The sequence below is a fragment of the Cygnus atratus genome, chromosome 1 (assembly GCF_013377495.2).
Source record: "Cygnus atratus isolate AKBS03 ecotype Queensland, Australia chromosome 1, CAtr_DNAZoo_HiC_assembly, whole genome shotgun sequence".
In the NCBI taxonomy this organism is placed as follows: Eukaryota; Metazoa; Chordata; class Aves; order Anseriformes; family Anatidae; genus Cygnus; species Cygnus atratus.
In genome coordinates, this window is record NC_066362.1 from 55,851,334 (window position 1) to 55,874,650 (window position 23,317).

General features: G+C 45.5%; 1 protein-coding gene across 8 annotated transcripts in view; it reads left to right on the forward strand.

Annotated features, from left to right (window-relative positions):
• The window catches only part of RBFOX2 (RNA binding fox-1 homolog 2), a 168,090-nt gene that overhangs the window by 138,631 nt on the left and 6,142 nt on the right, over window positions 1–23,317 (forward strand). For 7 of the 8 annotated variants that reach the window (XR_007708433.1, XM_035551921.2, XM_035551923.2 and 4 more), the window contains 8 exons: window positions 1,419–1,511; window positions 4,273–4,333; window positions 6,740–6,793; window positions 6,939–7,031; window positions 8,174–8,306; window positions 13,685–13,724; window positions 21,272–21,360; window positions 22,303–22,375. Coding sequence is in view for 7 of the 8 variants with exons in the window: in XM_035551921.2 (XP_035407814.1) it covers window positions 1,419–1,511; window positions 4,273–4,333; window positions 6,740–6,793; window positions 6,939–7,031; window positions 8,174–8,306; window positions 13,685–13,724; window positions 21,272–21,360; window positions 22,303–22,375 (636 nt within the window). In the remaining variant the exon portion in view is untranslated. The remainder of the gene's footprint in view (window positions 1–1,418; window positions 1,512–4,272; window positions 4,334–6,739; window positions 6,794–6,938; window positions 7,032–8,173; window positions 8,307–13,684; window positions 13,725–21,271; window positions 21,361–22,302; window positions 22,376–23,317) is intronic. The other variant, XM_035551922.2, reaches the window with a different exon arrangement.

The following is a 23,317-nucleotide window of genomic DNA, read 5'->3' on the forward strand; positions in this document are numbered from 1 at the left end:
GCCTTCTAGCCAGGAGCCAGTTCTCCTCCTCCTGTTCTTAAGGTACCCTAAAAACAGACTGTAGCTGAGTTTTTTGGTTGGCTCCGCTCTCTGCAGTGGCATGAAGAATACCTCCTCATGGTTGTCTATAGTAAAATACCGTTTGCTACCAGCTAATTCCTAGTTCCCTTAGTCTCGTTGGCTCTGCTTGACCATGAGTGCTCTCACCTCCGTGGAAGTGAGCATGATCTCTTCCCCTGCCCTCGTATGCGACCGCATGAATCGATAGCAGTATGAGCATGTGGGATGGGAGCATTGCATGTGCCGTCATGAGCTCAGTAAACATAAATCCCTCTAATAAAGGGATGTTTTGGTAGTACCCAAGCTTTTGTGGCTGCGCCGAGCAGGGCACATTATTTTTTTTTCAGCCTTCATAGTGTTTCTAGGCAGAGATTTGTCATCCGCAGCACATAGGTTGCCATCTCAGAACAAAGCCAAGTGAGATGGGTGGCAGGCTCTGAGGGAGGCAGCAGTAGGGTAGAAATGTCAGAAAAAAAAATAATTTACCAATAGATCCGTATTTAGGTGTTCAGATTAACCCTCAAGACCAACATGGTGCTTATAGGTAGGAAAAATTTGAAACTAGAACAATACATAGTATTGTAAATCTTCACGTTGAGTGATGTTCATCTCCTGGTGCTACCTAGAAGTCCTTACTGTCAGGGCCCCACGCGTTATTAGGGAGGTTACAGGCGTAGAAGTAGCCATGAACTGTTCCCTGAAGAGCTTGCAAGGGATGCTTTACAAACAGCCCTTCCTCTCAGCCGTTCTCCAAGGTAGGTAATTATTATTGTCTCCGTTTTACAGGTGGGAAAAGCAAGGTTCAGTCTTTGATTTGCCCAAAGCTTCGCAGAATTCCTGGTGCCAGGCCTGAACTCAGCTCGCTGCTCTCTCTCGCAGCGGTTGCTCAAGAGGACGAAGTGCTGCTCAGTGCCGATGTCCTGTACCGTGTTTGGGGGGGCGGTGGGGGCGGCACCGCGTGCGTCTTCGTGGTCAGGGAGAGAGAGGGCAGGAGCCCCGCGTGGGTCGAACCAGCTTGAAAAAGAAAAAAAAAAAAAAGAAAGAAAAAAAAACTTTTAAAAAAATTGTCTCGAGTAACTTTGTACTTCTTTTTTGGTCTGGCCTCAATTGCTTTTATGTTTTCTTTTTTTAATTACTCTTATTATTCTTATTATGATTACAGTTCCTTTATTTTATTGAATTTTAATTTCCTTCATTTACGAAACATGCATGAACCAACAATGTGACTCTAGGAGGTTATTGCTGAGTTGTGCTGATGTCGATTTCATACTGTGATATTTTTTCTCTATTTACCTAGAGATCAGTATTTCAATATATAACGATGTGCATGTTTTCCCCCCTTCTCCCGCTGCATGCAGGGATTCGGGTTCGTAACTTTCGAGAATAGTGCTGATGCAGACAGGGCCAGGGAGAAATTACACGGCACCGTGGTAGAGGGCCGTAAAATCGAGGTGCATGTCTTCAGTAATTCAATTTCTTCTTTATATTTATTCTTTTGATTTCTTTTTGTGTCTTGCCTCACTTATTTCACATTTGGATCCCAGTCTCGTGTGTGCGTGTGTGTTTGTGTCTGTGTCCTTCACCTCCCCGCACTGAAATGTATAAAAGTTTACCCCCCTTACGAAATATTTTTATTGTTGTTTTGGGTATTTTTTTCTTTTCCGTTTCCTTTTATTGAGTTGTTTTTGTTTTGTTTTTTTTTTTTTTTTCCCACCCACTCCAAATTTTTGCCCTTCTGCTGTCTTGATTTTTTCCTTTGCTTCAGTTTGCGAGGCTCCGATCTCCTGTTATCAGGCCTGAACGACACTAACCGAAAGAGTACTGTCCGACTTCTAACTCTGTGTCCGCACAGAAAGCAGGGGGCCAGCCAGTCTCCTCTCTTTCCTCCGAGGCCAGTTCTCCTCCACGCAAGTGTGAGACGATGCCTGCGGCGGGCGGGGAGGGTGGCGGGGCAGGAGGCGCGGGGTGGGCTGCGCTGCGCACCCCGCTCCGGTCACGGTGGGAGCCAGTCCTTAAACGTTTCTAGCTCTCGCTTTGATCCTAAAGGGGTGGCGTTGGCCACGGGGCACGCCTGGCGCTGGCCAGTTTGGTGTTCCACTGTGGTGAAGGCTAACTGGCCCTTCCCTCTCTCCCCTCTCTCTTGAAACAAACGAACAAAAAAAAAAAGTGCAAATATTGAACGAGTATGAAAATTACGAAAAAAAAAAAAAAGCCGCCGTTTTGAGTAAGATGTCTGCATATTTTGCTTTTTTTTTTTGTTTTGTTTTTTTTATTTCCCTTTTCGATGGTTTAGGGTTTAGGGCCCTCCACTTGACTCACTCTTTCCATGGTAACTATACACAATGCTGGCGATGGTACGAGTTGGCGGTAAGTGAAACGAAAGCGCTAGAGAAGAAGCTTTTTTTTATTTTTTCTTTTTTAATTTTTCTTAAAATTACAAAAAAAAAAAGAACGAAATTAAATAAGAAAGAAAAAATCCATCTGCCATCTCACATTAACACTACAAAATGTGATTTGACTTGTTGTCCCCACCCGCCTCCTTCCTCCCTCTCCCCCTTTTATTTTCAATGCTGTTGAGTAATGCCGCCTGGACTTTGGATGTACATATCGTTTTGTAGCAGTCTGAGCTGTTTGATTACTGACTTCATGGTGATTTCCCCTTGCACATCTTACTCAGAGTTACTGAACTCCAGTTTGGCTGGTTTTTATTAATGCACCCATTTCCTCTTCTCTCTCTCCTGCCCCTTCTTTCTGCCGCTCTCTCTTTCTGAGACCTGTTTGTAGCTGTTACCGCTCCTTTCCGTTCTTTCTTTCTCTCTCCCTCCCCTCCCCGGTTTATTTCTTTACTCGGTTAAATGCAGCTGTTGGTCTCTTTGCTGACTGGTGGTTTCTGATCGGTTCTGGCAATTTTTCCTTTAAGTGCTTGTGTTGCACTTTGCTGTAGCAGCTGATTTCAGGCACTCGCTCCATCTTAATGATTGTCTGTGAGACCCTATCTCCTCCCTCCTCCCTCCCCACCCCCTGAATCAATTGTGTTTTTTTTTTCTTTCTTTTATCTGTGTGTGTTTAACTGCATGCTCTCAGTCTCATCATTGTTGTTTCCCATTCTTTCTTTTTTAAATGTGTAATGTTTCTATTGTTTTGGGGCTGAAGCAAGAGTAAATGTAGTTCCAGATTCCCCACCCCGTGTATGCTCACCTTTCCGTAAGTCTCAAGGGCCTAGAGCAGCTTTTATTTTTATAGTAATTATTATTTTTTTCGTCTTAACCCTAGCCTGGGTTCCCATTTGGCATGTGCTTTGATAAATTGTTGATGTTGGATAAAACTTCACCCTCCTTGCAAGAACTTTGAGGCTGTCTGACACGGGGCTGCAGTAACTTGGCTTCCAAACTGGTCCATCTTTTCTTTATCAGCACCATCTCTGTGGTAACACCCCACTTGCTTGAGCAATCAAACCGCTTGGAACGATGCAGAGCTCTGTAAAGAGGGTGGAGGGCACCATAAAACAACAACAACAACAGACTCGGCTCTTCCATTATGCATTTCTTCTCTTCGCTCCGAGAGATTTGTGTCTCGGGGGGGGGGGATAAAATAATTTGAAAAAGATTTGAGAGTGATGGGGAAGAAATTGGTGAACAAGGACTGTCCAAACACTTGGTGGCATTCCTAAAACCTCCTCAAACCTTGGCAGTTCAAATCTAAAGCTGATGGACTCCAGGTTTCCTGTCTAAGCCGCCAACCTGCCTGCGACCTGTGAGCCCCAGTCCAGTGGTGAGCTTGAGGAACAGGTCAGCTTGTGCAGCACCTGCTTCAATTTCCCTGTCCTGGGCTGCAGATGTGGTCGCTGCCACTCAAACAGAGCCTGGACAGAATCACCAAGGTTTTGCCCTTGAGGTCGGTGAGCTGGGAAAAACCACACGCGCCAAGGGGTGGCAGGGTGTCTGAGAATCTGCACGTTACTCTTGTTGGCCTTTTGTTTAATGCATAATTTTTAAATGCCATGTTTAGCTGTAATGTTTAAAATTAAATGGCAATTGTTAAAAGTAATTTAAATAACTGCATTTTTGTAAAATTAGTTATTTAATTTTTTTTGCTCAGAGAAGTATAGTGTGTGTGTGTGTGTGTGTGTGAGACAGCTGAGAGTTTTCCATCATTTTCCCTAATGTCCTTTGCTTCCTTCCCTCTCCTCCCCTTCCCCTTTCTTGCTTTTAGGTTAACAATGCCACAGCGCGAGTGATGACCAACAAGAAGATGGTCACACCATACGCAAATGGTAAGAGAGACTGTTTGTTACTAGTGTTGTGCTGAAAGGTTAGAAGGAGGACGAAAGCTTCCTGGTGAAGGGAATGTCATAGTATTTCATCAGGACCTCCTCAGGGGAGGAAAAAACAAAACAAAAAGCCCCCACCAAAATCAAAAAACAACTCCCAAGCCCTAATCTATGCCATTATGCTTCAGTATAACTCTAAAAGTTTATGGAGGAACACCATTTTTCAGGTGGAGAAGTTGGGGCAGAGAGGAGTAGTGACGTGCCCAGTGTGGCCAAACTAGAAAATGAGCCCAAGGTCTGATGTGTCACCTGCCACCGCTTCAAGGTGATGCTGCGCTGGTCTGCAGAAGGATGGCCATCACCTAAATACCTAAATACAAATGGAGTATAATCCAAGGAGCTGGATATATCTCAGTTTAGGTTCTAGCAGTAAAAGTACGATTGTCCCCAAGCAGCTGTGAAAGCAGAGGCATTGGACTGTTTATGTGTTCACTTGTTGTTACAGGCTGTGTCTGGTATTCAGCCATTTTCCAGTGAACCTGAATAGAGAAAGACCAAGTTGTTTGGTTAATGAAGAATCCTGTTTCATTGGGATATCTAGGTTCTTCTGTCTGTGCAGTAATTTTATGGCATAGACACATATAGCATAAAAAAATCATTCTTCTCCTGACAGAACTGAATGCTGCTTTGATACACATTCTGAATTTGAGTCTTTGTTCTGAACCAGGCAGGAAAAATTCTTCTTGGCCTGAAAATGTTCCTGAACAGCTTCAGGAATGCAGAAAACTAAGCATAGGTAGTTGCTAGTGCAAGAATCTGTTCTGATTCCGCGTAAGACTCAGAAGTCAGAAGATTCAAATTTTATTTGCTGGCACGTGAGGCTCTTGGCAAATCATGTCATCGTTTTTTGGTCACAGAACTGGGGAAGCAGGGACAGGCAGAAAGACTGGGATTCTGAGTTTTAGTGTTTGAGCGGAGTTAGGAAATTTTGCAGTAAAAGGCAACACGGCTATATTACATTGTCTTGAAAACAGGGACAGAAAACGTGTATGGCTAATGGTATCAACAAATGACTTGTGATACGTGATAACAGGCAGGAGTATTTTGCTTTAGCAGCCAGCAGTGTCTGCTTTAAAACTATGTAAGGGCGCTCGGTATTAGGCCAGGCTTAAGGCACACTGATAAGCAGTGGTACAAGAGCTGTTAAATTCAGGGGCCGATCCCAGTCCTGTCATTGCCACCACTGCATCAGTATTTTGCCGGCAAGGTGGCAGTACAGGGCAGCATGCCCAGTCTTGCGGAGGAGCATGTTGCATCTCTCGGTGATGCTCTGCCAGCAGGTGAAGGGGTGGTGCTGATGGGCTGCAGCCCACAAAGTTTTTCTTGTGGTTTCTGGGCTGGGTAGGGGTGGTAAAGGTGCAGCGAGTGTGTCAGGACTCCTTAATCAAGACAGAGAGGAAGGGTATGGATTTATTTCAGTAGAAATGCCTGTGTGATGGCTAGCTGAACAGATAAGGTCTCTCCATCCCTTTCCATGCTCTGTGGAGGCCAGCCCAGATCAAGTTGTTAGCTTTACATCCATCTTCTCTCCCCAGAGAGAAAGGTGGGGGAGATGACAGGTCTCTAGATCTGACTGGGGAACATATTTCTCCTCAGACCCCTTCTACAGTGGCAGGCCAGCAATAACCTGAAGGGTTCTCTCTTGTATTTTTTGTGTTGATGATTTTCAGTTCTTGCCAATTATCCAGACGATATTAAAACCAGTTCTCTGGGAAGGCTTTCATCTGAAAAGAAGCATAAAGAAGGCAGGAAACACTAAAATAACACGGAGAGGAACAAATGTGAAACGAATAGAGTGAATTGCTTCTGTGCGATATAGTTGTGTAATTCAGTTAGCGAGGAAATCTCAATCACCGGCGCTTTTTAGATCTCTAGCAAACGTGACAGAATGGTGATTTGAGGATTTAAGGGTGTAAATTGACCTCCCTGGGATGAGAGGCTGGGCCGCTGGCTTTTAGAGAGGTTTTAGATCCACGGCGTTCCCCTGAATGCGTGGAGGAGCTGACAGCAAGGGTCACGCCGAGAATTCAGGGTCGCACGGTGCTCGTGGCAAACATGCATATAAGGTAGTTGGCATTCCCTCAACGGCGTGCATGCCCTGCTGAGGATCAGCTGACGTTTGGCTGTTCCCTGCAGTACAGCGACCCGTACCTAGAACTTGACATTAGAAAAAGGCAGTTGGCCTCCATCTACACCAAGGGGGATTGAGGTGAAGCTGAAATTGGGAAAGAGCTGCTGCTGCATGTGAAGCTGCTGGGGCGCATGCAAGAGACTGTTCCCCGTTCCCATGCTGCCTGCTCCTTCTCTTGGTGTAGATTTTGGCATTCACTGCAGTCTTTGTTGTTGCAGGTTGGAAGTTGAGTCCTGTGGTTGGAGCGGTGTACGGCCCTGAGTTATATGCAGGTAGAGCTTAAGTAGACACTTCCACTTCTGCCATTTAACTGCAGTGGTGTTTGTTTATGTTCTCAATTTGCTGTTTCTTTATAACCTTTTTACGTTCTTTTTTTTTTTTTTTTTTTTTTTTTTATTCTTTCTAAAATTAAATTAGCGTCCAGCTTTCAAGCAGATGTCTCGCTGGGCAATGACGCCGCAGTGCCCCTGTCAGGAAGGGGGGGTATTAACACTTACATTCCTTTAATCAGTAAGTAGCCCCCATTGGCCCCTGTATTGTTGCTGTGCTTGAGTTAACTATGACCTGTTTCCCTTCTCTCCAGTCTGTATAATATATACTTGAAAGGATGGGTCTCGCTGGGAAGGAGTTTACCTCTAGCCCAAGTCTACCGTGCAGTGGCCGTAACTTGTTCATCTGCAGTGTGTTTCTGTGCCGGTGAATGGGTCTCTGAGCGATAAGGAGGCTGCAGAACAAGGGGAGGGTGTGTGCGAGGAATAGGCCATTCCCTTGATTTCACCCCCCGCCCCCCTCCCCCCACAACCCCGGCCCCTTTGAAATGAAAGAAACCAAACGGACAAATCCCTACAAAGTACATATTATACACGCTGTTAAACCACGAGTCTGCAGGGCCCCCGGTGGCATGCACCTGGACGCGCGCTGGGTTGGGTTCGTGCCTGGCGACTCGCTCCCTTCTGGGCATCTGCTCTTTACAGTATTTGCAGATGCCTCTAGGGCTTTACATCGTTTCATCATGAGCCAGTTAATGCCAGCGCAAAGCATAGTAAAGCAGGCCCCGCTAGGCGTGGGGCCGGGTCCTGGTCACGCTTTTTAAGTGAAGAGGGGCTCCCAGAAAGCTGGCACTTTATGGGAAGTTTCTGCTGCTGTTATATGGGCTATCTTGTCTTTCAGGCTTTAAAATGAACATACAGAGGATTGGGTGGCAAAGAGTGGGAGGGGAAAGGAGGGAAGAGACTGATGTAAGTTGATTGACTTTAAGGGCCTCTTGACAAATTATTTTAAAGAGCCTCTGCAGTTTTGGAAGAGCCGCCTGCTGTATTGATAGTAACTCTCTGCGCTTCTCGGACTCTAACCAGACTGCATGGCGGTGTCAGAAGGGGGGGATTTGTACCCTGTTTGTGGTGGGCAAGGCATGCCAAAGCATTAACCTCTTGCATGCCAAACCTCTCTGCAACCCCTCTTCCCCTGAAGGCCATGGTGTAGCAGGACGTATGTATCCGATGCTTGCTGGGATAGAAGCATGCCCCTCTGCAGGATTGATGCAAAACGTCCCACCGCTGTGGAGCTATTGTGTCACTTTGTTTGAAGCAGGCGGTTGTTCCCTGGGCAGGAGCTCGGATCCTTTTCACCCTCCACCTTGTCTGTCTTTACAGTTCCAGGCTTCCCCTATCCAACTGCAGCCACCACAGCAGCCGCGTTTCGGGGAGCCCACCTGAGGGGCCGAGGAAGGACGGTTTATGGGGCAGTCCGGGCAGTACCTCCCACAGCCATCCCTGCCTACCCAGGGTAAGCACTGGTCACAAGAGCGGAGTGCTCTGCACAACCGTGTCAAATAGCTGATTGGCTAACAAAAACGTAACTAAAATTGTCCGGATGGTGAGAGGCAGGATATTGCAAGTGCAAGAGCGTTCTGCACACAATGGCATCCAATGGGGGCAAATCTAAATTTTTCCTGAAACAATTTTCAGTTCTTGCAGCAGCCTAAAGTGCTGATGTACTCCTTCTCATATTTCTCAATTTGTCTGCCTGGTATTTGTCATCGATTGACCCAATGCATTGTAGTGCTGCTGAGAAGGATGCAAAGAGAGGTCGAAGATTTCTGAAAAGTTTGTACTCTCTGCGCTCCCTTGTGGTTTTCTTACCCACGAATGAGGAATATTATCCATTACCTTCATGCCTCACCATCTGACAGTAGGATACAGAAGAGCCAGTTACCCACAATGGATTTGCTTTCTTTGTTGGAGACAGTTTAAAAAGGTTTAAAACAAAGATTAATCAAGTCCATTAATTTGAAGTTGGGAGCGTTTGGGATACAGGGAGAATGAAAGTGCAGCATTCTTCTAACTGTTGTATGAAGCGATGGTGAATGCGTGGCCTCAGAACACTTCTCTGCCCTCTGACCTTTCACTAGTAATGCAATGGAATAGATTCTGTTACAGAAGAGTATTCTGCTCTTCAGAGTACAGGGAACCAGGTTTGTATGTGGGTCTTGTTTGGGGTTTTTTGTTTGTTTGTTTAAGTGTGATGGAATGACAGATAAATCGGCAAATCCCATCCTTTTTTGTTTCTGATTTTGTTGGTTTATTCATATTGCCTGTTGGAATTTTGTTTGCCATATTTTCCAGGCAAGTTTCTCAGAACGAATAGGAGTAGGGACGAATCCTCCAACACAGAAAGATGGACTGACCCTTTTATTTCCCCCGTCTTAGACTAGCCCCAAAAGGGAAGAAAATAAATGATAAATCTTTTGTTAAAAAGAGAGGAGGAAGCCACACATGATGTAAGGATCTGGCCTGATGTATGCCGGATAAGCTTGCAGTGCCTTCTGTAGCAGATGAAGTGGGGAGAGCTTCTGCAGCCCTTTCTTGTTAGAGTCCCATTTGATATCTGAAGTGGAGCTGAAGGAAGCAAGCTGCAGTGGTCACGTATCTGTCTAGCTTTGCTCTCAGACAAATCTGGCAATGTTTGTATTTAATTCACCCAGAGACTTAAAATGAAACCTCCTGTCTGAACACACAGGCCTTCTGAATGGAGCAGTTCTTCTGGACTCGTAGATCCACCTCTCTTTGCCGCTGCTCTTAGTTCATATTGTACATCCTCTAACCATAGCCTCTGACCTGCAGCTTGTCTGTCTGTTGCTCTAAAAATGACCCAGCCCTGTTTGACTGGGAAATGCTCCACAGTGAAACAGAGAAGCAAAGCTGAGCTAAGTGCTGCCGTCTAGGAGGACACGCAGCACTAGCACCGGGGAGGGGGGTCGCATGCTTCACTGGGGGCATAACAGCTAGATCATTCCTGGGAGAGGCTGTCACCAGGCTGCACCAGGAGGGACTCAAGCCCTGTCTTTGATTTAAAACCAGCCTGAGTCCCCTGTAAAGGGTTTATTTCTGTTTGGAATATGGGCCAGGATCCAATGATTGTCCCTTCCAAATACTGTCTTGTGACTCTATTTACTTACATTATGTTGGGTTTGTCTGACGCTGCTGACTGATTTCATGTCTTCATGGGCAGTGTGCTATCCAGTAAATATTTGCGGGACAGCAGTAAACACATTGCCTTCAGAAATGGCCCAGAGCTGCCCCTCATCCCAAACACTGGTATGCAGTTAACTAATTCTGGTGTTTATTGTCATCATAGTCTGAGTCTCTACGTGCTATTTTGTAGATGGCATTTGATTCCTTATGGAATGATGTAAGTTGTGCTATTCAGTTCTATGTCGCAGTAACCTGTAGGACAGCCACAGCTCTGTGTGGGCACTGCTGACCTCTGCCGAGTCAGGGCAGTCACACATTCCTGACACCTTATCCTGCATCAGTTGCTTTCTTCCTGGCCAGTGGGAAGCTGACACCGTAAGATCAGTCAGCAGCACATGAATGAGCGAGGTTTAGAGTCTCGTGGAAGAAGACAGTAAAGTAAGCTGCAGGTTAACTCAAACCTGGTAGAGGGAACTGATTTTCACAAAACTTTTAAAATATATTTTAATACTTTAATACGTTTTAAAATGTAACAGTATCACTGAATGTGTGAGCTTAGCAGAATTCCAAAAAAAATATAGAATGTAGAATAATAAAAGCTTGTTGGAATTGCCATGCTGGATCAGACCTGAGGGCTGTTCAGGTTAGTGTAATATTTGACAGCATCTGTAGTGCTAGATGCTCCAGAGGAAGGTGCAAGAGATGGTATCATTCTTAATACACACTTTTTTTTCAGGATCTAAAGCTAAGATTTACTAATACATATGTGAAAGGTACGTACAGTTATGTACAGACATGGATGTTTATCCAGGGTAGGTTATTCATACGGTAGAAAGCAATTGCTCAGGCCATTTAGATAGTCACCCAAGCCTGACCTCAGAACACAAAATGCAACCTTCAGTGTATAACTGAGGCAGCATTCAATACTAGTATGGAGGCTTTATAACCTTTAGTCTATAGCGTGACTAAAGCCAGTGCTGGAATATTGCCCTGATTTGCAGTGGCCATGCTTTCTAAACGAAAGCTGACAAATTGCACTTCAGACCGAACGCTGTAAGAATTAAATCAAAGCCTGAAAAAAAGAACCAAACCAAACATGCCTACTGTAAAATTCTTCCAACTCAATCAATTTTATTTCTCAAGCCATAGGTTAGGCGTTGGCTTGTTCATGTTCATTAGGTACATCTATGAAGAGCAGGCCTGTTATAGTAAAGTGTAATTTAGTCTAGGAGTGTAAATACGTAGAAGATTCTCTGACTCAAAGAAGCAGATAAAAGTCAGACTAGACATAAGGCAGTAGTGATCTTTGTGTTTTTTTTTTTTTCTTTGGTTGGTTGGTTTTGGTTCCTTTTACAACACAGTCAACTGTTGGTACAGCTAGATTAATGATATGATGGCTGCTTTACAAAATCAGCATATGCCTGGTTCTCGTGGATATATTTTAGCTCATCTGTTGGGCTTTTCACAGATGCCACTGAGATTTGATGGGGCTGCTTTACGCCTCTGGTCAGTCTACATAACCAGAATGGCCTCTGTGGTTCTCAAGCAAAGTTTTTGCCAACGTTAAGAATCACAGATGTGGATGTTTTAGCATGTAAATAAACCTTGCTAAATTTCAGTGGTGGCGGTCGGTATCAGTTAGGTCCTAACTGAAGGAGAGACAGGATGCACGTGTGCTTGGTTGCTTGAACTTAGGAAGTCTTACTCTGACATGTTACTAGTGTTCCTTGCAGTTTTCTCTGGAGAGCTGATGCTAGCATCTCTTGCTGACAGGATTCTAAGTTACACGAACAGTGGCCTGATCCAACGTGGTAATGCTTTTATTAATCCAACTGGTTGTGTTTGGAATAACTGTTAAAACTGCTAACCTGTTCATAAACCAAGTCACTTCCTCTGTCATGCATTTGCCTTTCCTGCAGGAGCAGGTGGAGTATCACTGCTAAAACACTCCAGATCCTAGATAGAGAACCCAGCAATGTAAGTCACTGCCCCAGGAGCCAAATTCTTTGTTATGTGGTTGTAAAAATTTAGCTTCAACAAACATGATCTTATGGCCTGCTTCTCCCTGCTGAAGTGGCTCCCCTCTTCCTCTAACAAGGGTCTCTATCTTCATATCTGCTCCCAGCGCTCTTGGAGACAACAGTAACTCTGTCCATTGGGAATGGAGTGTACTTTTCCTGGGGAAGACAGCGAGACTAAATTATTCAAGCAGTAGCTAACTCTGCAACAGATTTTTTTTTTTTTTAAGTTTTATTCTTTTTAGTAATAGCATGCAGAATTTGGCAAGATATGCTGGGCTTTTTTTGTGTGTGCGTGCCTTACAATAGGTGGGTGTCTGAGGGTGGCAGGCTCTTGGCAGCATTTCACATTCCATCTGATGAGTAAAAAATAATAATTAAAAGAGAAGCTAGCACTCCATGCCTTCTTTTTCCTTAATGCTACTGGTAAGTCATGCACATTAGATCCACAAATATTGCAGATGGTGGGGCTAACGCTTTTTAAAGCCTTGAGTGAGTTTGTGCGGAGCTGTTCAGAGGACAAAGCAAGAGGAAATTCCTCAGTATGAAGGACACGCTTGAACGCACACGGGTGGGGGGCATACCCTGTCTTCCTTCCTCATCCTTCCCCAACCCCTATCCCCAAAGCAAGCTGCGTAGTCCTACGCCAGCAAATGCTCTGGTAAGGGTGGCTCTCTGGGAACCCCAGGCTCTGGTTTATCGATTTTTCTGCTTGAAGTTCTGAGAGAAAGAAAAACAAATGGCTTAAAACAGAAAAGGCACCATCCCATGGAAACCCTCCCAGTTGCTCCTCTCTGCTCTGGAATATGTCGTTACTACCAGGGACTCCCACTGCACCTTCCAATTCTCGGACCTTGGACCAGTCACCTAACCTTTTTAGCTCATTATCTCTGCTTGTGAAAGCAATGCATTGTGGGTATTTTTGGTTTTTTCTTTTCAATTACATTTCTCTGTGTTTACTTTGATCAGAATTGATTGACTTGTTTTCCTGAGGTGTTGCATCGGTTCTTTAAGATGCTGAATAATAATACTTTGCATGCTTGTGTGATCAGCCAAATCTTATCGCATGTCTAATGTGCAGGGTAAAAGCAGGTGATGTATGGATGTCAGAAACAAAGTCAAGCAGCCCCGTGGAGCTCAAATAAATCATTGTACACAACTCTCTGAAACGTGCTTCTGATATAGGTGATTCCGGCCCCTGTGGGATGCCTTCTGAGGGGCTTCTCGATTTCCAAGCCCACTTCATGAAGCCAATGTCTCCATGTGTATAGGGGGTAACTTAATTCCAGGAGAAAAAAACAAAACAAAACAAAAAAACAGAGTGGAGGTTTCTAAACCCTTGTTTCTCTTCTTCAGGACATCAGATCTTTTTGAGTCTATTTTTATTGTACAACATGGTTGTTCCCCTCCCTCTCTCCTTCGCATACTGTCTCCCCTTCTGCCCGCCCCTTCCCCTTTGCATGCCATGGAAGATGACTTGGAGCCGTCTAGCGTGCGTGCGCACACATTCTCTTGCTGATTTGCTCCTGCCAAAAGCCCAGGTTGTGGATTCATACATCACCTGCCTGTGTAAAACGCATGTGCATGCTGCCGTCCTCAATAACCGGAATGTGTTTTCTGTTCTTTTGTTTTTTGTTTTTTGTTTTTTTGTTTTTGTGTGGATTTTCTGCAGTGTGGTTTACCAGGACGGATTTTACGGTGCTGACCTCTATGTAAGTACACACACCGGAGCCTTCTCATCCCCAACCCCTGACAAGCCAGCCTTTTTTTTTTTTTTTGGTTTGTTTGTTTGGTTTGGTTTGGTTTGTTTTTTTTTTTTTAAATATCATTTACTTTAATTTTCTTCTTCCTTGTGGATATATATATTTATATATTTAGGAATGCAAGCATGCTTCTCTGTCACTGCGCTTGCCCCTGGGTGCAAGACCTAAGCCTTTGGGTTTCCTGATCATTGCCAGGGTCAGTTTACTGGGTGTCCTCTCCCCCACATGCACACTGCTACTAATCAACCTGAGAGATGATTAGCGAATTAAAATTTCTCTCAACACTTCTCTCGTTTACATAATTCGGATATAAAAATAACAGGACTGGTTTAGCCTCAGACCTTCCCTTTCCTTCTCCCCCTCCACCCTCCCCTTTCTCTCCCCTCTTGGGGCCCTTTCAGGTTTGATTTGTGCAGCCCACACTAAACAGTGCAAGCTGTATGTTTAAAAATGTTCATGTGCCACTGGGACGTGGAGATTATCCCTTTGGGAAGACACTGGGACTGATTAAAAATGGAGACCGAGATGCTAGAGTGAAAACTGACATCTCATTTTGCTAGTCAAAATGGTACCTAAATAGGCTAGATTCTCTTTACCTCTTCAGGGAATTGTAAAGTACAAATACATGGAGGTGTTCGGTTAGAGAAGTCAGCAGCCTCCTCCTGTTTGGGAATTAGCTCTGATACCCCAGGAGACGTTGTCTGTCATTGCCTTTGTCCTACCCAGCCAGTTGGTATTGCAGATCTCCAGGGCATCTGTATATGCAGCTGAGTTGTGGCTGTCGTGGATCAAGGGACTCTGGCCAGTAAGAAAAGCAGTTTCCTCTCCAATGGAGAGCTGTTGCAGAGCAGCTGTGATAGGAGCGTGCCCTTCATAGCCAAAATATTCAGGTCCACTACTGCCATCACAACCTGTGGCCTTGTCTGGCTCTGGCAAAGCTCCCAAAGTTATAGGTAATAGCTCTCTGGAGCTGGGGATGCTTTGTATTGGTAGTGGCATGGTTGTCAGCATGGATTTCACGTCCCTGCTCCTTTGAAGTTGCTACTACTGACATTTATGAAGAGGACCCTGAGGGGTTAGACTGAAGATAATGGATGGAATTAGCTTTGGGATTTTCTTGGCTTATATGGAGGGTCAGGTCTTATAAAGGCACTTTGCCCAACGTAGTTTACAGCAGTCAGAAACATACTCTTTAAGCATAGAGATCTTGGGTGTATTTCTTCATTCTTACGTATGTTAGTGTCTGCACATCCCTCAAAATTTGATCTGCATAATCAAGTGTTCCTTTATTAAATGGTGTCAAGGACTACACAAGAGTTCTGGGTTTTCTCATCTCACTGCTAGAACACTAGCTCAACAGCCCACTGAATTTTCTACAGCAGGCAAGCAAACGAGCAATACCTTCTCCTTAGTGCCTCTTCCCTCGGAGTATGGTGTATAAGAGGTTGTCATGTTGAAATGGAAAACTGGCTGGGGTTACTCCCTGTTCCTTTTCAGAAAGCTCCTTCAGAGCTTCCATTGCTGATGGGGAGGAGATGCTTATCTAGCATGTTTTAAGGACAGAGACTTCAGCAATGAAGAAGCCCCATAATCCACCATAAAACTTGGTGCTGCAGTGTGGTAGCGTCACGTAACGCAGGACCAAACCTCCAAGTCAGCTTAGGACCGCTTGGTGAACTTCTGGCAACTTTGCTTTCAGTGGCCTAGTTCTCGCTGTGAGAAAGCAGTACGGCAGAACAGGGTGCTCATCCAGGGAGATGGTGCTGTGTTTTCCTGTTTTGTCACTGCCCTCCAACAGAGCTCAGAAAAACAAAAATTGTAATCTTGATGTGAAGTTACCCTTCCAAGCAATTTGCTAATTGGTACACGTGGAATGAGTGCAGCATCCCCGTGCCCCACTGATGTGCAGTGCTGATCCCTGGAGTGCTTACGTCTGTCTGGTTGGACGTGTGGAAGGGAAGGCAGAGGGGTCTTCTGTTAGGTTTAGCCCTTCCTGGCCGGATTAGGGGGAAAATTAAACTGAGGTTCCCCTAGGGCTTCTGAGTCAAGGCAGGGCGGAAAGGACCCTGAGCTAGGAAGGAGTAGCTAGCAGTAGGCAAGACGAAGGGGAAATGTCCCAAGTTTGGGCTGCTTTTTCTGCATAAGTACTACGCACCGATTTCTCGTTTTCCTCCTTCTCCTCTTCCTCACTCCTTTTTTCTTTCCTGGGGCAACCATCCTGCTAGCCGTGCCTTCTCTGAAGAAGGCATTCCATCTCTTTTTGGATGCATCCCACTCTGGCAGGACACCTGAATCCATAAAACAACCAGCCCCAGGCTGCAGAGGGCTTCATTTCGGATCCTAAGAAAGGTTATCATTCCTCTACAATGGGGTCAATCTGGGGGGGGCGGGCGAGAAAAAAACAACCAAAAAACCAAAACAAACGCAAACCACCCCACCTGTGTGAAGACCACTCCTGCCTGTGAAAAGCGTGCTTGCATCCACCGGAAAGAAAAGGCTGGTGAGCCCCGCCGCGGGCTGTTTGTATGATTGTTTCTTTCCACAGCTGTGTTTTTTTGAACTGCTCTTCCTGTGTTCTGTTATAGAATAGTCTTACAGGAACCAATCATTAGCGCTAAAATACCTCAGGTAGGAGTGCCAGTGTGACCTGCCAACCAATCAGATTGTGGATTGCAGTGGAAAAAACTGAATTATACTAACCATTCCAGCACCACATTAGAGATGGGAACAGAGGCTTTTTTAGGGCAGCGCAGACTCCCGTGTGATCCAAGCCCCCGCCGTAGCAGGGCGGCGTGCGTCCAGATTTCACACCGAGTGGCATTTCATTCGAAAACTATATGTGTGTAAATTCAACGGAAGGGTTAACAAGGTCATGCTTGTCCCATTACCATGTAGAAGCACCTGCTGCAATGGACGCTGTTGTCCTGTCACCTCTTTTAATTCATTCATGCTCATTCCTGGTGCACGTATGCCACCCTTCTAATACAAAAATACTGGAAACGGTTCTGGCCCTTTCTGCTTCTTAACTTCTGCTCTAGGGCACTTTGGGGGTGGAGAAGACACACTCAAGTTACGACAAATTAAAGATCCCCAAACTGGGCTCTCCGTCTAAACTGGCAGGTGGTCAAATGTGTCCAACTGGTACCATGAGTTGCACATTTCTCTGAGGGTATGGGGATGCTCGTGGCATCGAGTAAAGAGTGCCAGCAACACGCTTTGTGCACCTGCCTAAGGCAGCAAGGAAAGAAGAAAAGGAAGGCTTATGATCATAGGATACACTGACATAGTAAGCTGTAGGTTTGGATTTCCTCATGTTCCCATTGCATTGTCAGCTAATATGGACCCAAAGAGTGGAAGAGAAGATGGGACTTGTTTTGTGCTGAACTGTATAGCCTTTACATGCTCATTTATTTCCATTAACACGTTCAGTAATTGGAATGCTGCTCTAAATTGGGATTGCAGCTTCCTATATCTTGTTTTCCCAGGTTTGTTTCATACGCCCTGAAATAACACAATATTGAGAATGCTATCATCTAATGTTATAGAAGGGATTAAAAAAATGTTTTCTTGCTTCACTGATGAGCCAAGGATGATAATATCACAGAAGAGTCATTTGAAATTTGGGCTCTGTGAACACCTGAGCAAATCCGGTTGTTTGCCAATTGAGTTCTATAGGCTCAGGCTCTCTACACGTTCTCATGGGAAAAGGGGTTCAGCACAGCCCCAGCAACACTGGCAGGTTAACAAGAGAAAGAGAACTTGAGTTAAGATAAGCAGCATTTAGAATTATGTTCACCTCTCTCACGTGTTCCCCATACAATCCAAAAGACTGTACCAGAAAGAGCCAGTCTTGATTTAGACAGTCCTTTTGGTTGTTGACTGGCCCAGTAAAAATGCATAAGCCTGTTCCGTAGTCAAGGCTGTTTTTAAACTGTCCCATTGACAGAAATGTCTCTGAGCTAACGTCTTCACAAGAAGCTCAGACGCATCCATCTCCTTTGAGACAAGGCTAAAGATTTTAGACTGAGCCTAGACGGGTAAACCTGTCCCTGTGGGATGGCTTCACTTAAATAGATGGAGTGGGAAGGTTGCGTAGCTGTCCTGGGTTTCATGCACAATGCCACTCGATGGTGTCTTCTGTTGCAGTCTGGAGGAGTGTGGTGCAGCTAGCCAAGGGCCTTTTAAAAATGATTTCTTCTTTTATTGGGAAACACAATTGCTCATGTTTGGTGAAGATGCTCTACTCTGATACAGTTTATACTTATGAGAGTACCCGAAGAGAGTGGCATCAGAAATCACTAGGGATGGTAGGATCTTGTAGCTGAGGTTACGGACGAGCTTTGCATACAAGTTACAGTTTTGTGTGAGCAGGAAGGGCAGGAGAAAACACCTGGTGCATTGGACAAGCTGAGTAGGGCTTTAGATGCATTGAAGGAAGTCCATGTGGGTCCCAGGTTAAGGAGAACAGGAGCGTCAGCTGGGTGAGGTGACCTGCACAGCATCTCCTTCGTTCTGTACTGCTCCCAGAGCTTGGCAAAAGCGTTTGTGAAATCAGAAGGAGTACTAGCTGCAACTTTCCTCCTCTTGCCTTCACCCTGTTTCGGTGGGCCTGCTGGTCATGCTAAACACATTGCTGTGTCAGAAATCCCCCAGCTGTCCACACTCATTGCTCCTATGACAGGAATGTACCATGGCCATTATAATCCCCATTTTTGGTTTTATTTGAAGTACACACGAGTAAACTTTGCAGACCGCTTTGAGCTGAGCAGTCCTGCCCGGGAGTGTGTACCTGTATCCTGTGACATTTTTTAAAATTAACAGTAGCTTCAATTTTGCATCAGTGCATGGTTAAAAAGCAATACACATGTCAGCTATTTCTTAACTTCATTTCTCCAATGAATTATTTCTCCTGTTTTTTTTTGTTTTGTTTTGTTTTGTTTTTTTGTTTGTTGTGCAGTCGACTGAAGAAATGTTAACATCCCGCTCTAAATCTCTCAGTGGAGTCTCTGTTCCCTTCTCTGATATAACAGATGGGTTATTGCTTGTTATAATTATTAACATCGTGGTGTGGGACAGGGCTAGGGTGGGAGCCATTCCGGGGGGCGAGGGCGGGAGGCTGCGGGGAGTCGTCGAGGTTGGAATGTTAACTCCAGTGGTGACTGACTGTTTCCGTAATAGCAGGTTGTTGTGGCTGCACGCTCTAGTACTTGAGGCTGTGTACTTCACTGAGCTTGTGGTAGAGCCTAGGGCGAACTGCTGTCCCAAGAGAATGCTGGGATGGATAGAACTAGCCAATATGAGTCTGAACGTGGTGACTTTGCTGGTTGTTCTAGCTCCAGATGTCAGCATGCTTAGTTTTTAATTTTGATTAATAAATGTTACGCCATCCCTCCCCCCCTTCCCACACCTGATTCCAACCCTTCTTTTCTTTTTTTCTTTTTTTTTTTTTGTTGTTTCGGTTTGGTTTTGTTTTCCTTTACAAGAGATGTGAGTTAAAAGAGAATTACATGATAACCCTTTTCTGGTTTCAAACTGCATCTTGCTGCCATGTGTAGAGCATGTGCCAGTCACATTTGAAACGGCTTTGGATGTGAAATGTGGCTGGTAGGTGGGAGGGAGGGTGGGAATCGGGGTGGGCTGCAGCAGCCTGCCCTGCCGAAGGACAGTGCCAAGTGGAAATGTCTTCCACGCCATGCCCAAGTGGCAGACCATGCCAAGAGTTCAGGAAGGTCACAAGCTTAAGGAAATGCCACAAGCTCCTAATTTGGTGAGGTTGGTAAAGGTTTCATTTGGATTGCCCCTTCCCCTTGTCTCTGTCATGTTCTGGAGGTGGAGGTAGTGGTGGCGCAACGATAGCATGCCAGAAAGAAGCCAAACCTCCCCAGACCATCAATCTGAAGTGCAGGGATTGAAACCACTAGGTAAGAGGGACAAAACCATGACAACGTTTCTTTCAAGCAGCGTGGTGATGTTTCACAGGTGATTATTTGCATGACTCTCTTCTATTAACTAGAAGATTAAAGGGTCTGCAAGTCTCTCTCCTCCAGAGTAAGAGACCATCCCCAGGAATGTTTGGGGTAGCACGCAAGCCATCGTGGGGGCAGTTCCACAAGGGCAACCAAAATGAAGTTAAAATCATGACTTCTATTTTAAAGGATGTCTAGACCAAAACAGCACTGCTGAGCAAAGACAGAGTGTGTCCTGCGGTAGAGCTGATCTTGTACTCTTAGTTACATACAGCCATAAGATTTATAGGGGAAAAAGTGTTAGAGATATTTTGAGCTGATTCTGGAGGTAAATAGCATAAGTCTGCCTTCTGGTCCTTCCAACTCTGAAATGTCACTTAAAAGGAAAAAAAAAAAAAGCCAGAAGCAATCTGGAGTTTTCTGATGTTATTTATGGCTCATTGTGTTTCTGGCAAATCAAAGCCACGGTTCATTTACCATTGCTCCCCCATAGAGTTTACAGAAACGTGTTCAGAAGCATACAGTCAGAAAAGATCTAACCTGGGCTTCAGAGCTCTTTCGTGACTGCCACACAGCCTTAGCCTCTGGTCTGAGAGGTGGCAGGCGTCCGTCCCTCGTTACTGCGAGGTGCGTGGAGCAGTGGGGCTGAGTCCGGGCTTCCTCTGCCCTGAGAGCTGTTGGTAGGACACTTGCAAGTCTTCCTCTGGGCCAGGATTTATGTTTTGCCAGCTCAGCTGTAACTACATATTTAGGATCTATCTCTTACCACTGTAAGCATTTTAAAGATCTTTACTACAGATGTGTAACATAGGTGTAAATGCAGCAGCAGTACTGTCTGTTCAGACGTAATTTCCCCCAACCTGTTTCTTTCTTACTCTGAGGGAGAGGAGAATGCTCTGGTTGGTATCTGTGTCAATTTGCTTGTTGGCAGCCCTTTAGACCACCAGAGATTGACTTCTCTGACCTTCTTTTACTGATTGCTTTTTGGCTTCTCTGGCTATTGATGCTTTTATGCATCTGAACCAAAAGAAATTCTAGCCTTTGGGGTCTCCCAGGCTTAGAAAAGAGACAAAGGAGAAAAAAAAAAACAGGAGCTCCTCTGAATGATGCCCTTTCTAAAATACATGCTTCACAGAAAGTGCCCACCTCTGATTTCCCCAGCGTAAAAGGAAGGGGACATAGAAATTACATTGCATACAGTATTTCAGCTCTCTTCTGATTTTCCGTTCCTCTGTGCCAAATTTAGTTTCCTACAGGGATATCACCATTCTCAGGCTCACTTCAGTTTATTCCTTCTGCTAAACTGGGAAATGGAAGAGTCTCCCTAGTCCTTCTGAGCAAAAGAAGGTAGGAGTTAATGGGCAATGCTTGTGCTAGATAAGACATGGGAGCTGATGCAGTTTGAAACACTTCCTCTCTTTGTGATGTGTGTGATTCCTTTTTTTCTTTCTTTTTTTTTTCTTTTTTTTTTTTTTTGGCTCTGCGTGGGTGGACAGGTATCTGTAAAGTCAGTTCTCTTCTCTCCTGCAGGGTGGATACGCAGCCTACAGATATGCACAGCCTGCTACTGCAACAGCAGCCACGGCCGCTGCAGCCGCTGCAGCAGCTTACAGCGATGGGTATGTAAAGGGGGAGGCATCCCCAGGGGCTAGCTTGCTGTGCTTGGAGATTCGAGGAGCATTGATCCATTACAGTACTTCTACTTTCCCCGTTTCTTTGTCTTACTTGCACTCGCACGTGCACACTTGCATGCACAACCCAACATGAAAGATTCGAGTGCACGACTTGTCTCTCTGCTCCTGGGGCAGTATTGCCCTCCGGTGTGTGTGGGCTGGCACAAATCCTGGCCTCTTCCTTATCCTGGTGGTTCTCTGGGCAAAGGAGGCAGTGTGCTTATGGCCTCAGAGTTGAGAGATCTGGTTTGCATTGCTGGCTCCTTGCTCTGTGACTCTGAGCAGGTTGTTCCATCGCTGGGTGCATTTCTCTCCCCATCCATAAAGTAAGAATGGTTCAGCTCGTACAGTACTCTCGGGCGCTTTAACATGCTTTTCTGTGTAAATGCAAAGGGTTATCATCATCAGAGTGCTTGCCTTAAGACTTTTTATCTCGTGTGCAGTAAGGCTGTGTTTTAATCTTAGCGCATGTCAGAGCTTTAAAGTTCAGACTCCCTCCTCATTCTGGAGAACCCCTTGCTGCTTTCCATTTAGCAGCTGCTACCGTGCCAGTAGCACTAGCACCAGCAGCCACTCTCCTCCCAAATTGCATCACTCGAGGTAAGGGATGCACTAACTGTCTCGTCAAGGTGCTGACCTCTTTCCTACAGGTTGAGCTCATGGCTTCTGCCACGTTCCTCCTCACAGGCCGGTCCCTCGCCCATCTCATACGGTGCATGGCAGCATGCCCATAGGGTCTCTGCGGAGAGGGGCTGTGTGCATGTGTGTGCATGTATGCATACATGTGTGTAGAAGGGCATGTTGCTTCTTCCATCACCTGTGGTCAGAAGGCTGTTTCTCTGCCCCTCCAAAGTGACTTTTTTTTTCATGTTTTCTCCCTCTCTTCAGTTATGGCAGGGTGTACACAGCAGATCCTTACCATGCCCTTGCCCCTGCCGCTAGCTACGGAGTTGGCGCTGTGGTAAGTGAGATTTTCTTCCTTGTGCTGTTTCTCATTCCTAGCACGGGCATCAGCTGTTCACTGTGTGTATCAGGTACTGAAACTTTATCCAGAAATACCTTTCCGCTGAGGGAGGAGGTCCTTAGCTGCAGTGCTGGCTCCCCAGCCATTCCGCATTCGTGTGTCTGTCTGTGTGCTCTAGGAAAGGAGCCAGGTTGTAGAAGACCAGTTATGACTCAGTCTTGTACATCTCCCTGTACAAAAGAGGTGGTTGAAGGATGACCAGAACCATCAGGAGCCAGAATGTCGTTGCTGAATCAGTATAACCGTATCAAGGAGATGGATAGAGCAAGAACCAGCAATGGCTGGAGATGCAGGACATCCTTTCTTGCCTTTTTCATTAACTTAATTAAGAGCCCTTTAGAGCTCTGTTACACGATGAGAAATCAGCCCTACGAAAAGTGAGGGAGTAAGTTGTTCATGTGACATCTTGCAGCAAAGCTGCTCCACTTGGTTCCCTCTTCCACCAGCAGAAGGATGCGGCATCCTGCCTGCCAGCAGGAGTTACACAAGGGCAGGGATGAGGTATATTGGCATTGGACGGGAGCGGCACAGCTTGCTGAAAACACATGCTTGCCCATCTGCTTCCAGGCAGTGCAGTATTTGTGTTGCTGCAAAGGCTGCAACGCAAACGTGCGCAGAGGAAAAGACACCTAAATATAGATGGCTGCAGTGGAGCACCTCCCTTTGAGCCTCAGCGCATCATGCGGATTCCCTTTAGGGTCAGTGGAGGAAAAACAGGTATTTCAAGGATACCAGGTCATCGTGTCTATTTTAGATCTCCACCTTAAGGTGAGGTGAAGAGCATCCTGGAAGTACATGTCTGCTATCCAAAAAGTCAGTCTAGACAGCTGGCCCAGAGGTTGAGACTCGTGAGTCCCACCTCTGGTACTGAACTTCTGT